At 41.4% G+C, this 18274-nt stretch overlaps 1 protein-coding gene across 8 annotated transcripts in view; it reads left to right on the top strand.

The window, feature by feature from the left end:
* Txndc11 (thioredoxin domain containing 11) overlaps positions 1 to 18274 on the top strand; it is a 60659-nt gene that overhangs the window by 11140 nt on the left and 31245 nt on the right. For 4 of the 8 annotated variants that reach the window (XM_020167252.2, XM_020167253.2, XM_074059573.1 and 1 more), the window contains 2 exons: positions 3912 to 4041; positions 16552 to 16645. In XM_020167252.2, the coding sequence (XP_020022841.2) occupies positions 3912 to 4041; positions 16552 to 16645 (224 nt within the window). The remainder of the gene's footprint in view (positions 1 to 3911; positions 4042 to 16551; positions 16646 to 18274) is intronic. The other 4 variants (XM_074059572.1, XM_074059571.1, XM_074059570.1 and 1 more) reach the window with 2 other exon arrangements.

Below are 18274 nucleotides of genomic sequence, written 5' to 3'. Positions count from 1 at the left end.
TCCATAGTTACAATTCTAATATCACAAAGAAGACTGTGCCCACATATATTCATTTAGCCTGAAGTAACAAGAGGCTGCGTACTGCAGGCAGCCCTTTTTGCTGCAGAAATACCGGTATTTGGTTTTGGAGTACTGCCCAGACCCTGCTGTGAATGTGTGGTCACATCTGAAAGTCTGACTTAAAGGTTTTGGAGGCAGAAGATGGAATTTGGGCTTTGTTCTGTTCGGTGGTGGTGGCCGGAAGTCTATGCAAGGATAAGGGGAAAAAGAGAATGATTTGTGAGGAGAGGAGCTTTGCTTTAGGCTCTCCCTCTCCCTCCTCCCAGTGCTGGCCTTGCTCAGTAGGGATCAAAAGCTGTCCCATTCTTTCCACTTCTACATTCAAAGGAGGCTGCTGTGTGGCTCACAGCAGGATTCCACAGGAGCGATTTGCAGTATTTGGGCAAGATCACACTGTGTACCCAAAATTTTCCTTTGGATAGTAAATGTTTAGAATTCCACTATTTGTAGGAACAAGCCTGATTTTGCTTGGGGACCATTAAGACCAATTTTGGATCCTCCCCCATCTTACTTCTTGTCTATAACTTGGAGATTTTCTCTCTAGTTTTTTTTTTTTTTTTTTTTGTCTGTTTGTTTTTTTGTTTTTGTCAGTACTGAGGTTTGAACTTAGGGCCTTGAGCTTGCTAGGCAGGTGCTCTACTGTTTGAGCCACTCTCCCAGCCCAAAGTACAAGATTTTAAGTAACTGTCTCAAGGATGCTGCTTTTCTTTCTTTTTTTCTGGTACTAGGGGTTGAACTCAGGACCTTGTGCTTGGTAGACAGGTGCTCTACCGCTTGAGCCACGGCCCAATCCCTTTTTGCTTTAGTTATTTCCCAGATAAGATCTCATGCTTTTTTCCTGGGTTGGCCTCAGACCTCGATCCTCTATCCCGTGCCTCCCCTGTAGCTGAGATTACAGGCATGAGCCAATATGCCCAGTTTACTTCCTTCTTTGTAAAATAAAAGTAAGCATAAGGTGCTGTACGTCAAGGTTTTATAACTCTGTGCTCAGTAATGGGATACTGAACTTGCCCTACTGAGTTCCTGAAATATTCTCTGACTTTGGAAAAGGGGGTATTAGGGATTATAGTCCTTGCAAGGTGTCTAGAAGTTGGCCTAACTTGAGGTGGCATTAAAATCAGAAGTCTTCTCTTCATTTGAGTACCCATGTCTTCTTGAGATACATGAGTATACACTATTGTTTTATGCCGTTTTCTTACCTTTTGTAGAAGGGTCAAAAGGACATGAAAGGAACCTTAGAAATGCCTAGTTCAGGCTGGGTACAGTGGCTCACATCTGTAATCCCAGCAACGTGGGAAGTAGAGATTGGGAGCACTGAAGTTTGAAGTCAGCTCAGGCAGAAAAAGTTAGTGAGATTCTGTCTCAATCGATAAACTGTGTGTTGTGGTCAACCTGTAATCTCAGCTACTCCAGAGGCTGTAGGTTGGAGGTTTACGGTCTGAGGCCAGCCTATGGCAAATGCTTGCAGCCTTACGTGAAAAATACCTAGAGCACAAAAGGGTTGGGGGTATGGCTTAAGTGGTAGAGTGCTTGCCTAGCAAGTACTTCCAAAATCTATGTGTGTGTGTGTATACATATATAAGTGTGTGTCATTTTGCAGATGAGGAATTTGAGATTGATACTCACCTTGGAATGCTGCCCCTCATCTTTGCCCAGTGAAGTCTGTTCACAGTCATTGCTGCTCGTTCTAATATTTCATATGCATAGCCTTTTCCTGTTCTGTCCTAGAATGCTCAAGACCTCTGTTTTACACATGCATGCTTCCATCAGCTGTGTCCTTTTGGGAGCACTCCCAGTATTGTGAGGCACTTCTAGTTAATAGTGATTGTGCGGGTGCCCACTGGGCTTCATTACTGAGTACACTGTTGTTGTTGGTGTGGTTTTGTTGCTGCTTTGCCCTTGTTTCTTGTAGTGGCTTATCTTGCCGTAGCTGCTTAGAGAAACTAGTGGGCTTGTTTTGTGAAAGTGGTTTTTTGGTTTGTATTGATATGTTACAAGAAAAGTTTAAGTCTGAAGCAGGGCAGGGGTGAGGGTCTCACAGCCCTCTGTCAGACCGCAGTGGCCTCAATCAGGTCGTCCTGTAGTGATAGCTGGTTTGTTGGATCTTGTTAGCCTTTATAAGTCACTAGGACCCTTGTAATGTCACACCAGAGAAATCCAGCCAAGTCTGTTGGCATGTGTAGATGAGGTTCCAGGGTCGATTGGCTTCTTTTTACTGAACAAAATAAGCTATCGTATGCTTTTCTGACTTTTTTTTTATGGGAATGGGGTTTGAACTCAGGGCTTCTGCTTGCAAAGCAGGCTTTCTACAGCTTGAGCCACACCCCCAGTCAATTTTGCTTTGGTTATTTTGGAGATGGGGTCTCTCGGACTGTTTGCCTGGGCTGGCCATGAACTATGATCCTCCCCATCTAAGCCTCTCAAGTAGCTGGGATTACAGGCGTGAGCCATTGGTACCTGGCTTTTTTTTTTTTTTTTTTTTTGTGGTACTGGGGATTGAACTCAGCAGGTGCTTCTACTATGTGAGCCATCCCACCAGTCTTTTTTTCTTTTAAATTAAAATTTGTTAGTGATTGATGGAGTTGGTGATGATGATGATGGCAGATTTTACACTGAACTGACTTGTGGTAAGTTGAAATGATAGAATTCTGAGCTCTTCCAGCTGTGCGTGCAGAATGCTTTCATACTTTCTTCATGCTGTTTAAGAATTGTGTTTATCTTGTATGTTTATTGTATTGGGAGCACAGCATATGTGTAATTCTTTGCTGTTTCTTGTTGCTATTTACAAAAAGCTTAATGTCAGTTTCTATCGAGAAGAATTGCTGAAGAGTTGCTGAATTTCGGGTACCTCTCCCACCTTACCATATTTGTCGTATTGTGCAAGATTGAGAGGCCCGTGCACAAATTCTGATGAGTTTAGGGGAATATTGAGAGCCAGGCTGGAATCTGATCAGCTGAGGAGGAGTACTGGACCAAATTCCCGAGTGCCCCGTGAATAGCCCTAATGGAGAGGAAAAAAGATGATTCACATGGCCTCCACTTCCTACTTTCATGTGATGCTTTTCTGTTGCAATACAGTGACCCTTTCTGTAGGTGTGTGGGAGTAATAACTACTTTTGAGTCCATCAAGGGTTCACTGTCCAGCATGATCCTCATGTCAGTGACCAGACACTGAGGAAAAAGAGTCTCCTACCTGCGTTTTAGTGTACAGTCAACATAGTGGGATCCTCTAGCTCTTGTGTGGTCAGTTTCCAAGGCCACTCATCCTTTGGGTTTGGTTTTGATGGAAATAAATATTGTACGAATTAATTTTTCTTTCAGAAAGTAGAATGAATTTAATTTGCTGTTGAATTAATCTTATATAAAGGTAACAGCTGCTTGTACCCTCCCCCTTCCCTCACCTAAAATGCTGATTCTATTTTGTTTGTTTTGTTTTTGAGACAAGGTTGCACTGTTAAAATGCTGATTCTTTTTTTTTTTTGGTGGTACTGGGATTTTAACTCAGGGCCTCCCACTTGCAAAGCACATGCTCTCCCACTTGAGCCACACCTCCAGTCCATGTTGCTTGGTTATTTTGGAGATGGGGTCTCCTGAGCTATTTACCTAGACTGGCCTCTAACTGTGATCCTCCCGATCTCAGCCTCCCAAGTAGCTAGGATTACAGATGTGAGTCACTGGCTCCTGGCTAAAATGCTGATTCTTAATTAGCTCCCAGTCACCTCCTAAGCAAAGCAGGCTACTTACGTCTGAACCAGTTGGCTTCTTAAACAAGACATTTCATTCTGTTGTGTTGATTTTAGCTGTCCATTGTAGGTTTAATGCATGGTATATTTTATTTTTTTTGGTACTAGTTTTGGACCAATCGAGTACAAAGGCCCCATGAGTGCTGTTTACATTGAGAAGTTTGTCCGTCGGGTGATGAAGCCGCTTCTCTACATCCCATCTCAGTCAGAATTACTAGATTTTCTCTCAAACTACGAGGTACCTGTCTTTCATATTAACTCTTCACAGGCCTTTTACTGGGTTGTACTGGATTGTTTGTATTAAAAGTTTTTTGCTGCCGTCATTTGTTTAGCATATATTAATTGCACACAATACTGGGTTTCATTATGGCATTTTCATACTTTAAAAAAATACCTCTTGAAGTTGGGCAGTTACAAGATCATATTAGGGCTGGGGGCGTGGCATAAGCGTTAGAGCACCTGCTTAGCACATGTGAGGCCCTGAATTCAAACTCCAGTATTGCCAGAAAGACCACCTTATTGATAAGCCCTAGTGCGCGTTTTGAGATACTGAGTATAGTGTGGTTTAAATGAGTTTAAGAGATAGAATACCTGAAAACTCTGGAGTTTTATTTGGGAATTTTCAGTAAACTTTTACCTTGTCTCATAGTTAACTTGAAATACATGAATATTAATTTACAACTTACATGTAGCTGGAAATTTCTAAAATTTTATTTGATACTTTGTAGTATAACACTATGAGATACATGTCTTGTTAGTCATAGTTTAGCTTTTTGAAGACAGGAAATGTGTTTCTGTCTTATTTTCTTTTAAATTTTTTTGGTGGTACTAGGGTTTGAGCTCAAGGCCTTGTGCTTGCTAGGCAAGTGCTCTACCGCTTGAGTCACGCCTCCAGTCTACTAAGTGTGCACTAGTGCAAGGTCTTATTTAGAGAAAATTTCCTAAGTTTGTAACATGGTTCCCACCATTGCCAGTTTGACTCCTGATAAATTATTTTCATCAGATCTTTAACACATGTTCAGGATAGTTTATGGAGAGGCTAGTATTGAAAATATTAATATAATCTTGAAAAATTATAAGAATAGTTCCACAAAAAACATTCATTGGCATATTTTGGATATAAGGAGTAAAAAGGATGCCTGGGTGTGACAGTCACTGTCGTATAAGCTGAATAGAGAGGAAATGTGGGGAGCTATGCTCCTCACTCACAGTGGAGGATTGGGACCAGGCTGAGTCTTACCTTTCATATTGTATGTACTTTATAGTAGATTGGAAGTGAGTTTTCATTGATAACTTTTTGTTATGTTAGAAACCGTACTAATAGGGTTAAAGATTAGCAGACTCCCCAAGCTGTGTTTAGTATCTCGTTAGTCATTTATAGTTCCTGGATGTGCATCAGTAAATCTCATGTGTACACAAGATGGGCTTCTGTGCACCGCTCACGCTTGTCTCTCACTTTCCCTGGCAGGATGATGAGTGAGAACTGCACCACCAGGAAAGGCGCCTGGTCTGTAATTTGGGCAGGTCTCACATGTTGGGCTTTGGGGGCTGGGCCAGAGTCTTCTTAACATTTCTTTATGTTCTTGGTTGTTTTCCGTTTTTTTTTTTGGACGGTACTGGGGTTTGAACACAGGGCCTCAAGCTTGCTAGGCAGATGTTCTACTGCTTTAGCCACGCCTCCAGCCCTCTTTGAACTCTAAGTGCAGTAGTGTGGTCGGTGAGTTGTCCATGGATTTGTAGTGGTTGGCAGGCAGAGGAGGTGGGACAGCACAATGGTGAAAACCTAGGAACTGGGCATGAGTCAGAGTTAAGCTCTCACTTAGCAGCTGTGTGGCCTGGGGCTGATGACTTAACCCCTCTACACCTTCACTTCATCTGCAAGTAAGAGTAAGCCACATAGGATAGAAGATGTCTAGGATGGAATCAGGACTCTGACTCGAGATCAGTGAACTTATCACCAGTAAAAGTGACATCATGGAAAAAACCCTCGTTATTTAGGACTACTTACAGAATTTTAAATGTCTTAACACTAACTGGAATTCCCTATTACATTAAAAACTTTTATATTTAAGTTGATAAAAACTGATCTAACACATCATCGTTCAGTTATGCTCTGTTGAGACATTTTTAGAGTACAACTGAGAGGTAGCTTCATTGTAATTTTCAGCTCTGTCAGATTTGTATCCAGAGCTTCTGAGCCAGCTTTTCTGCTTCATTTCTTAGTAGAGGGTATGTTATGAAGTGGAGGGCCTCACCGAGGATCCTAGAGGCCTTGGTTTTACCTGACGTCAGCAAGTCTCATTGTGAGCTTCAGGCAGCTCTCTTTTTCTGAAATAAGCAAGTTAGCTCAGGTAATTCCTGTTGGCTTTGGTGAGGTGTAGAGGTTGGAAAGAGAGAAGGCCCATACATTTCTTAATGGGAAAGTCTTTTGTTGTTTTGGGGGGTTTTGCTTGTTTGTTTTTGAGATGGTATCTCCTCATGTTGCCTCCTGTCCTGACCTCCTAGGTTTAAGCCCCTGGAATAGCTGGGACTGTAAGCACCCACCACCACACCCAGCTAGGAAAGTATTTTTGAGGCAGTGCCTGAAAATCTGTCTCAGAGATCTTTTAAATCCTGTTTTACTTACTGCCTCCATGTTGCTAATGTTCTCTCCAGTTGCATCTATAGGAGAGAGACAGGTGTACATTGGTGATTGGGCAGCAATACTGATTCTTCATTCTTTGCAACCTTTGCAACCTGTGGATTTGCTTTCCAGCAAGACTGTTAAGGATCATGCTCCAAGTATGGATGTGGAGTTCACTTCACACTCACTGGTGTGCTGACAGCATTATTCATGGATGGGTTTTGGAGGCCTACTTAATTAGAGTGATGTACAACAATGATTGCACCATTTTTTTTTTTTTTTTTGGCACACTGGGGTTTGAACTCAGGGCCTTACACTTGGTAGGCAGGTGCTCTTTACCACTTGAGCCATTCCATCAGACAGTTTTTTGTGTTTTTTTTTTTGAGATAGGGTCTCACAAACTATTTGCCCAGGCTGGCTTTGAACCATGATCCTGCTGAGTTCTGCTTCCTGAGTAGCAAGGATTACAGCTGTGAGCTACTAGTGCCCCACAAAAGGCACCAAAAAAGCTGGCTGAGTGGCTCAAATGGTAAACTACCTGCCTAGCAAGTATGAGGCCCTGAGTTCATATCCCAGTACCACCCCCTGCCAAAAAAAAAAAAAAGAGCACCTAAAGACCTAAAGAGTGCCTCTAAAATAGGACTCCATTTTAGAGACTTCTGTCTGCCTTTAAAATGATTCGCTTCCTCCCAAGAGTTATGGATAGCTCCTATTGTGCTAGTGTCATCTTTGGCTGAACTTCTCCTTGAGATGAAAAGGTCTGATTGTCAGAGACAATGCTGATTAATTGTGAAAGAACTAGGGGGTCAAGCCCAGCATGGCACTTGTGAAGCATCCAAACAGTGCTGTCTGCAGAGAGACTGTCACCTTCACAGAGGTGCTCTGTGAGGCACGGTGGGGCATTGATATAGAGGACGATTGTGGTAACCTGAGGAAACTGGCCGTCCTGAGAATCTGTTGATGTTGTCTCTGTGTCCTTGGCCTACTGAATGAGGAAGTGTAACCGGCAGGCAGTTTTCTTTGTCTGTGCCCTCAAACTAAGCTGGGCCAAGGACACTTGCTCTCTACTGGTAAGATCCATGAAAGTGTGAATATTCCCCAGTGAGAGCCACCTGTCTGCAGTAATGAATACCTTGTTTCTCTTTCTGCCCATAAAAGCCATCTAATGCATTGAATTTGAATTAACATTTTGTCCAAAGCGCTATTAGCACTTAGTACGCAAAGTGCATGAGCAAACTGTACCTTCTAGAAAGCACTGACTGCTGAATTATCTTTACCTGGCGCATGTTCACCTTATTAAACAGAAATATGCCCTGCAAGTTCATCTGCCAGAATCCCTTCAAAGGCCTTCCTCCCTCACCAGTGGCTCCATGGCAGATCACCCTAAATTTAATCAGAGCGAAACCATGTACGTCTGAAGAGCTCGCCTATAAAACAGCCCCCTTCTGGCGCTTTGCATGCTTTATCTGTGTAGGACTCAGACTCACATTTCCTGTCTGTTTATTTGTTTTAGGCACATCCTACATACCTAGTTTTCAGTCTTAAAGTCTACAGGGCACCGTGAATCAAAGATACAAGACTGGACGAGGCACAGAAAGAAGATAAAATTTAAGAAGGCATTGTAAAAAGAAGTAACAACTTTGGAGTTAAGATTTTAAAGTTGTCTCCAAGATACAGAATGGTGGGAGATAGGTTAAGTCAACTTCTTAGCCAACGTAGGATTTAACAGATGATCTGATAGGTACAGTATGTGAAGGCTTTTTGTAAAGTGCCTGACATTAAATTCCAGTTGGGTGTGGTAGCTCATGCCTATAATCTTAAATTACTCAGGAGACTGAGGCAGGAGAATTGCAACTTTGGGGACAGCCTGGTCAACATAGTAATACTTGCATCTCCAAAAGAAGGGGGAGGGGGAGAGGAAAAGAAAAGAAGAATCATCATAAGAAAAAATCCCAGACCCTCAAATGAAAATATTATCATGTTTTTATTTGTTTGTTTGTTTTGGTGGTACAGGGATTTGAACTCAGGGCTCTGCACTTGCAAACAGGCACTCTACCACTTGAGCCACACTCCAGTCCGTTTTGCTATGTTATTTTGGAGGTGGAGTCTCTTGGACTGTTTGCTCAGGGCTGGCCTCAGAACTGTGATCCTCCTGATCTCAGCCTTCCAAATAGCTAGGATTATAGCTGTGAGCCACTGTTGCCTGATTTCATTATCATAGTTCTGAGACTGAAAAGTTAAGGGAAGTTTTGGAGGCCCCGTTCTAGAGTACAGTGTGACCTTGACCTTCTGCTACAGTAGGGTTTCTCAAGCTCAGTACTGTTGACACTTGGGGTGGTCCTGCTCAGTAGATCCAGGGTTGTGACAACCAGGAGTGTCTCTAGACCTTGTCAGTTGCCCCTGTTGAGAACCAGTGCTCCAAACGATCCACTTTCCCACTTTTTTTTTTTTTAACTTGTTAAGGCCATAAGATGTTGTGTCACAAGTGTTGGTGCAAATATCTTTTTTTTACACTTGACGCAGCCACCCACCATCTAATAGTTGGAAATTTATTGGAATATAATGGTGATAATAGAAGATGAAAATTAAATAGTGCCTTGAGTAGAGAATTTTGGAATGCTATCTTGGGGAGCTAGAACCCCAGGGGTGAGTTAGATTGTTGAGGACAAAGCTGTCCAAGGTACTCAGGCTGTTTGTTTTCTGCAATGCACATACATCCCCTCCCCCAGTACATTAGACATGTGCTAAGGAACGTGCCAGTTTAGAAAATTCTTAACTTAGAGTATTATCTCTTTGCACTTTTTTAAAAAACAGATTTCAATATTGAGAGTGCTTAAATTTAGGTATACCAAAATTAGATTGAATTAATTAATGTTTTTGTGATGTTTTAAGTTTGTTATAGTGACAGATTATTTTTTTGCTTGACTTATGTCTGTAGCAGTGTTTGTGACATCTTAGAGTGTATTTGGTAATTTTCTTGTTAAAAAGACTGTGTCAGGATAATTTTCTTGTTAAAAAGACTGGTGGAGTGGCTCAAGTGGTAGAGCGCCTGCTTAGCAAGCGTGAAGCCCTAAATTCAAACCCCAGTAATGCCAAAAAAAGGAAAAAACAAAACAAAACTGTGTTGATGAATTATAAATAAATTGGCCTCTAGTCTAGATACTTGAGAGCAGCTTGGGCTGTCTGTCATGAAATTGTACATCTAGCATTCTTGGGAAGTGATGATGATATCCTAAAATGGGCAGATTTTCTTTTTTATTATCATATTATTGTTGCACTGGGGGTACATTGTGACATTTACAAAAGTTCTTACAATATATCACAGTTGAATTTATCCCCTCCATCGTTCTCCTTAAGTGGATTTTCTTACATATGCTATTCTTTTATTATCAGAATGAATGCTTTAATTGTATCTTGGTTTGAATTTTAATTTTTTGGTGAGACTGAGGTTTGAGCTTAGGGCTTCCCTCTTGTAAAGCAGGCACGCTACTGCTTGAGCCACACATCTGGGAACATTTTGCTCTGGTTGTTTGGGAGATGTAGTCTTGGGGCTGGCCTCAAACCTCAATCCTCCCGATCTTAACATCTCAAGTGGCTAGGATTACAGGCATGAGCCACTGGTGCCAGCTGTTGGTTTGAATTTTAAGTCCTGTACAGTTGAATCTATTCAGAAGATTTGATATTGAATTATGTAGAAGAATAGAATTTTCTAGCCAATGGAGAATATTTTCTTTGACTTTGATAGCTCAAATCTACTCAAATCAGATTGCTAATCATGAATCATAATTTTACTTGTTTATGTGAAATATGTCTGAGCCAAGACAGTTTCTAGAAAAATAGCTTTGCCTTTAACTTAAGAACCATAAAGAGACATTGAAGGGTGAAAATTACAAGTATTAGCTCTGTAACTCTGGTATGCCTCAGTCTTAATAGCAGGGGTGCTCTGAGCAAGGATGCACTTGTGTGAGCAAAGGCCTTGAACTTGTGCAGGCTGAGAAGCAAGGAGCAGAGGATGTGGTTTCCCTAGGGAAGACTGTAGCTTCTGGCTTCACAGATTCTCTCTTCTCCTTTGTTCCTTCCTCGAAGCAATGTTTAAGTTCCCTGAGTTGAAACTTCAGTTTCTGTCTAGAGGGTAAAATTTCAGATACTTGATTTTTTTTTTTTTGGTAATTTTTTAACCTTTTTCTTTCATGACAGAATCATTTGGAAGGTGTTGACCTTTACCTTGGCTGTCACTGTTTTCTTTACTTTTCTGAGTGGCTCTAAGAATAAATAGTAATAAACAGTGGGGCTGTGGCTCTTGATCTGCTGTTAAAGTAGTTAATGAGTTACCACTGTTTATTCTGGAGAACTAGGAGTGGTCTCTGTATTATAATCACAATATTGAGACCTGATAGGGTTTAGAATTTTCTTCCCAGATAAACACTAGAGTGATACTTACCTTATAAATCATGAATGTGGCTGAAAATTAAAGTGAGCTTGCCTAGGGGGATAGTGCAAAGGGAGACCACTTTAAGTCATATTAGAGCAAACCATGTTACGAAATTTTGTGGAGGACCAGGGTAGATGATCTGCTCAGCAGGCACGAGGCCCTGAGTTCAAACTCCAGTCCCACATTAAAAAAAATCACTTCCTGCAACAACTCCAACTGTAGGTTCCTTATATTTTGAGGATTCTTCCTGCCAGTTTAAGATACAGACAGGAAGATGTAGTTTAGTCTTGTGGATAGCACAGTCAAAACAGAACCAATGTCATTTTTATTTTGGTGGAGGCTAGGTTGATTAGAGAGAATGGAACTGAGTAACGGTAATATCAAAGTCAGTGGCTTTTATGGCTCTTCTAATTCCAATATTTTTTAGCATGTCATTTGTCTTAGGTGTTACATCAGCAGTGTGTTCTTTTTAAAGCAGTGCAGCACCTGATTTTTTACCTTATGTGACCACTAGATGGCAGCAGCATCATTAGTTTGAACTTATATCTGTAGCCAAAATATTTTCCAAGTATTTTTGAGTTTCTATAATTTATTTAAGAATATTTATTTAGCATACATCCATTCCTTTACTCTTACTAGTTTGGTAAACTAAATCGTCTTAAATTTAAGTGGTATGGGAAAAGGCTTGGGAATTTTTGGGGGTGGAGTGGGAGTGTTAAGTAAGTTGCTAGGTAACAAAAAACTTGAGCGTTTTGGAGAAAAACCAGAAGGCCTGGCTCCTAGTGTGTATGATTGTGTCTGAATGTTGAGCAAATCAGTACTGTTTCTGTCAGTTCAGCTTCATAGCAGTTGCATTTTCTATTCTTCTGGCCACTAGAGGGTGTGCACCATCTGCTGAAATGGCACTAGGCTGCCAGTAGTGCCTGTTTACACCCGAGGGAGTTATGTGGAGGAGTTTCTATAAATAGCTGATTTCCAGCCTTTTGTAAACAGTACTGATATGTTGTACATCGTGGAATGGAATTAAAAACACAAACTATGTCAAGTTGTAATCTAGCAGTCTTTTTTTTTTTTGCTAAGTATTTATAAATTTTATGAAGGAGCTTTGCCTTATTTATCTTTTTATCCCCATTCATTCATTAACAAGTTTTTATTGTGTGCTCTGTGCCAGGTACTCTGAACTAGAAGTACAATTACAACAGCGAGATATACAATTATCAGGAAAAGTTTGAACCCAGATCCTTTGCTCATGTTAGGCAAATGCTCGACCTCTAGTGTACACCCCCAGCCTTACAAACAGGAAGACAGATGAACAAGGAGTACTGACTGAATAGCATGCTCCCAATATTTATGTCTCTGAAACTTTACTTAAAACTAGGGTCTTTGGAGGTGTAATTAATTAAGGGTCTCAAGATAAATCATTCTGAATTTGGGGTGGGTGCTAAATGTAAAGGCTGTGTGTTGATTCGAAGAGCAGACAGCACCTTGAGGGCCATGTGAAGACAGAGCAGAGACTGGAGGACGGATGGAGGACGGCCTCGAGCTACAGGAGCTGCAAGGGGCAGAGAAGGCTCCTTCCCTTGGAGACATCAGGGAATGTGAGAGAAGAATGTCTTGGTTTTGAACTGCCCGTTTGTGGTCATTTATCAGGACAACACTAGGAAGTGACTATACAGGTAACTTCAGATAAGAAGTGCTGTGAAGGAAAATAGAGAAAGGGAGATGAGGAGCGGGGTGTATTTGGAGAACAGGGAAGACCTCTCTAGGAAATGATGTTTGAACAGAAACCCAAATCATGTGAAGCCTTATAATTTGACCAAGCCCTGAGGAGACTGGAGAAAGTGCTCTAGGAGATAGGAGTGGAAGTACAAAATCCTAAGAAAGGAATGGGGCTGATGGGGTAGGAGGAAAGGGGAGAGGGAGGAGTAATCCTGGTGACACGGTTGACAGGTTGGTGTAAGCAAAGGAAAGAGAAAGGCTGGCAGTCGCTTCTGTGACTGTTCACCTGGGAGCTGTTTAAGCCTTGGGTATACTATCAGAGATGCGCCACTGGCAGCACCAGAGTGAGGACGGATGGCAGAGTACCACCAGGACTGGTGCCTGGTGCCAGGCTGGTGCTGGTGCTTTGCCAGCTCCTCTGGAGGGGACCTCCAAAGGTGTCAGGTGCAGGGTTAGAGTTGCCTGCTTTGAGCAAACAAAGGCCTAACCCTAGAAAGGTCTGTGTGCAGATGTGTTTGTTCCTCCAACTCACTGGGTTTAAGCAAGAAACAAGGAAGCAAGCAGAGTATGTGTAGCTAATTTGTGATAATTTCTTTGATAATGATATAGCTTCTAATGGGAAGACATTGAAATTCTAGGGGAATAGTTGCAAAATTGTTTTACCTACAACATAAACACAGCCTGGTTTTAAAATAATAATTTGTAATATAAATAAACAGCTATCATTTCACTGTCTCTCTTTTTATTATTTTGAAGTATTAATTTTAGGTTATGTTCTCAACAGTCCAGTTTTCAAAATTCAGTACAGACTTGTATCTGTCTAGTAGTATTTAATGTACTTCACCTGTTTGTTATGTTTTAAATGGCTTGTATTTCACAATTTACACACCCTTTAATCATCTCAGATAGTCACTGACTCTTATGTTCTTCATTTCTTTGGCAATGAAGAGTATAAATTTTACTTATGGGACTGTTTTGCATTGTACTGCTAGTATCTTTGTGTTGTGGGAGGTTGCTAGCTGAGATAGGAGACTCTGAGGCATTTAGCAGGAAGCAACGTTTTATTGTGCCAGCACAGACCCCCGAGAACAAAGGGGTCTCACCTTATATACCCTTGCAAGCAGGTGACAGAGGCAATTAAACAAACAAACAAAAAACCCACATATGGTTCCATGCAGTGCTATTGGCTACTTCACCCTAGTGCTAAGTGCCCTTCCACCCCCCCGGTGCTGTGTGACCTTCTTCACCTTTGAATTCTTTAGGTTCTAGCTCTGCTATGCCGTCCCTTCCCTCTGCTACTTTATCAGGACTCAGGCCTAGTTTGTTTTCTTCTGATCCTCCTCCCTGCTACATTTGGACAAATGGCTTGGAAATTTCAGTCCTAGTTCCTCTGAAGACAGGGCTCCTGTGTTCAGGCTGTATAAGTTGCTGCAGTAGGAGGGCTGGGGTGGTGCTCAGTGGTGGAGTGCTTGCCTAGCATGCAGAGGGTCCTGGGCTTTGTCCCCAGCACTGCCAAAAGAAAAAAGTTACCGCAGTGATTCCAGCAGTGTGAACAAATCTTTATATTGTAGAGGTGTCTGTAGAGGACACCTGCAAACAGATGCACAGTCCAGTCTCTGTGCATCTTTAAAGGGTTAATTTGGATTCCCCTTGGAGAACCAACATTAATGTTTTTTCTTTTTGGCAGTACTGGGGTTTGAACTCAGGGCCTCACACTTGCTAGGTAGGTACTCTACCACTTGAGCCACTTTTTTGTGATGGGTATTTTCGAGACTCTCTCAAACTATTTCCCTGGGGGCTGGCTGCTAACCTCAGTCTCCTGATCTCTGCCTCCCAAGTCACCAGTGCCTGGTTCCAACATTCATGTTTGTTTTACTTTGATGAATATGTGAATATAAGTGTGCATATATGTATGTATACAGGTGTGCTATTACATACATGCATGTGGCTATAGACCTGTTTATGTGGGAAAAGAAGTAAAATTCACAGCATTTAATTTGTGATTGAACGTTTACTAAATTGAATTAATTTATTCCATTGGTTTTGGTTTGGACGATTGGTCAGAATGTAAAGAAACTTAAATTAGTCTGTTTTCTTCCTCTTAGTTTTCGTTTTTGTTATCTTATGCCCAGTAGTAACTAAGTGGCAAGAATTTCTGAAGGTTTTTTTCCTTTTGTTCTTGATTGGAAAACTTATTATACCATCACAGAATGGTTCTACTTTAAGTTAATTGTTTGTTGACTTGTTAAAGGAGAAGAGCCAAAGACATTTTGTTTTGGTGACTTTGCTTTTGGTCTGGGGATACATCTCAGTGGGAGAGTGCATGCTTAAAGAGGCCCCAGTACTGCAAACCAAAACCAAAACCAGAAAAAAAGCCCAGAACGTTGTTTTCTTAGTACTTCAGTTTGAGAAATGGGTTAGTAGCTAGATTTTCTAGATGTTAGGTTTAAATATTGCATCTCACTTTCTTGTCAGTGAAAACCATTTGTTTTACTTAAAGTCAGTTGAATCTAAACAAGTGGAAGATGATGTTCCACTGCAGATCAGATATTTCCTTTTATCTAACATCCTGACTATAAACATTACCATCTTAGCTTTTGAATCTGATTTGTCCCTGTGATCGTCAGCCTTACTATGAACATGGGCTTTGAGGCTAGAAAGAAGTGCCTAGTGCATCACAGTTCATTAGGCTCACTCCACAGTCACTCTGTGGAGCTTGGACTTGAGCTTAGGCCTTCCCCCAGCCTTCTTCCCCCTCCCCCAGGACCTTAAGCCATGCCTCCAGTCCTTTCTGTTTTAATTATTTTTCTGTAGGGTCCTGCGTTTTTGCCCAGGGCTGGCCTCATAGCGATCCTGCTATCTCCACCTCCCAAGTAGCTAGGATTACAGATAAATACCACTCCACCCAGCCAGTTTAGGTCTTCTGACCCCAGGCCCAGCACTATTTCCTCAGGGATCTAACGGTTTGGATTTTAAGATGGATATGATTGCCAGGCTCTGGTGGCTCATGCTTATAATCCTAGCTACTTGGGAGGCTGAGATTGAGCAGATCATGGTTCCAGGCCAGCCTGGGCAAATAGTTCTGGAGACCGCATCTCCAAAATAACTAGAACAAAATATACTGGAGGTGTGGCTCAAGTGATAGAGTGCCTGTTTTGCAAATTTGAAGCCCTGAATTCAACCCCCCCCACACACCAAAAAAAGATGAATGTAATCATCACAGAACCAACACAGACAGGAGTGCCACCAGACCTCCAAAGAGGCAAGACAGTACTGTGAGCAGGAAGGCAGAATGTGTCCATTAGGGGACAGTTAGTGGATTTGGTAGATTGCAGGCCATTCCAAGGGCTAAGCTTAGAGAAGAGACTTGACCAGGTGGCAATGAGATCGTGAGCATGGAGGAGTGATGGCAAGAGATGGGCCTCTGCAGAGTGACCTGACTGGGGAGGAGGCTCACCACTGGGTAGCATGAGGGGAAAAGAGCCCTTTAAGGGGCCTAATCACAGGTGAAACCAATCATGTTAATCTGATTTCCAGCAAGGCGGGAGAGAGTGAGTGAGAGGAAGTGATTGAAGAAGAAACTTGGGAAAGGTACAAACAGGTTAGTAATAGAGTTGCTTGGAGTTGTTAAACCAAAGGGAGTGAGTGCCTAAGCTCAGTTAGTGAGGTTTTAAGCTGGGGGCTGGGAGAACTGTGCTGTCAGAAGAAGCAGAAAGACCTGCTTAGAGAGGGAGAAGGAAGTGTCAGCTTCCGTGGCCCTGAATAAGGTAGCCATTGGGCCTTCCTATAAAGGCTGCCACCTCGCTAACCTGGATGCTGCCTAAATGGAGACCAAAGTTCCATCCCAGCTTGCCATCTTCTCAGCTTTTAGGCTTTTTAAAGAACAAAATGCAACAAAAAGCACGAATTATCAAATTCTAATGTTAGTATTTAAAATGTACCTCAGTCACCTGATTGTGCTTTTGTTCCTGCAGCCTGGTGTTCTCGGGTTCTTTGAGTTCAGTGGCTCACCCCAGCCCCCTGGCTATTTGACCTTCTTCACCTCAGCATTGCATTCATTAAAAAAAGGTAAAACTGATTTGTATTAAGGCATTTGTCCCTTAGCAGAGATGTATTTATAGTGACACCTTTTGCATATATTACATTCCTGACCTTATCTTCTAATTTGCTAGGGTACCTTTTCTTAGTGTATTCTCAGTAAATCATTACATTGTTTAATGTTCTGTCATTAACAAACAAAGTACTGTGCGATTTCAAATATGTTCTCGTTAGCTTTTAAACCATACAGTTCAGTCATATCATGTCTGCACTTATGTATTTTGTGTTTTAAAGTTTATCGTGTCATAGTCACTGTTTACTGTTAGCAACTTTTCTCAGTTTTTAGCAGTTTTCTAGTCTTGTCAGCCAGATGTGCTCTAACTTAGCAGTACACCTCCTTTGGGGGAAACTTTACCAGTGTAAAAGTCACGTAGCATAAACTACTGCCAGTTTCACTCATCTCAATCCACATTTCTTCCATTTAGTTATATTATTCGAGTCTTACTATTGACATTAGATGTCACATTCTACTCAGTTTTCCATATTGCTGTATTCTCTGTTAGTTCTCTGTTGGATCCATTCATCTGCTTGCTTATCTTTCTTGTCTCTTTCATTCCCTCTCTGGTTGTGCACCTTTACCAGGACTAGCCAGTAGACACTCATCCTACCATGCTCCTTTCCTCTTCCCAGTGCATCTTTGCATGTGCTGGTCCAGCCTGGAAGGCAGAAGTGCCCCTAGCCTTCTGGCCCAGCTCTCCCCCTGTCAAATTCCTGTTCATCCTTCAGGGTCCAATTCAAATGATTTAGTAACTTATCCTTCCCCCAATTATATTGGGTTCCCTGTTGTTTGTGCTTATGTCTATAGTTGTTAGATGATTTTTTTTTTAATCTGTCTTTTCTACACTGAGATTTCTGAGGGCAGGGACCACATATCTTTAGTTTAGTGTTTTTCTCCAGTGTCTGGCACATAGCAGGGGTTCAAGCAGTATTTGCCAAGTGAGTAATCATATTAATGGCCGAATGGTCTTACCCTAATAGATCAATAAAGATATGCAACCATCTGTTTATTACTGGATATTAGATTGCTTTAGGTATTTTTGGTATTAGCATATCATTAGTACATCAAGCAGTTATACAGCTGTCTATTTTAATATATACATTGTCTCAACATTTTATGCATAGAGAATTTATTGTGTTCACATTTTTGTATGGGAGACATTAGAGGAGGAAAGCAAGCTGTCATAAAGTATGTTTTCTGTCCACTCAAAAGACTTTGAGCTGCACGGCTTCAAGTGACTAGGAAGACTTAGTGACTCTAAGTTTGAAAACAAAATACTGGCAACTTAAATAAGCTTAAAAAGCAGACGTTCAAAGCTCTTCATAGAAAATTAAATAAAGCCCTTCAAAGAAGATGACCTTAACTTAAGATAATATGTAAAAGGGTAACCTAAAATCATTCACTAAAATGATGGTAGTATGCATCCTAGCTCCTGAGCTAATGCGATATTTCAGTCATGGAAGGATTTTTTATTTGGTTAGCTTACATTGTATTCTGCTGTGCCACACTTCTGAGAAGTGAGTCACTCATCTTAAACTATTTTCTTAGTCAGATGAAAAAGCTTTTCTCAAATACATGACAATAGCTTTTCCCCTTTCTTT

This window comes from Castor canadensis, chromosome 17 (genome assembly GCF_047511655.1).
Source record: "Castor canadensis chromosome 17, mCasCan1.hap1v2, whole genome shotgun sequence".
Lineage (NCBI taxonomy): Eukaryota > Metazoa > Chordata > Mammalia > Rodentia > Castoridae > Castor > Castor canadensis.
This window is presented reverse-complemented; position numbering and strand designations above follow the sequence as displayed.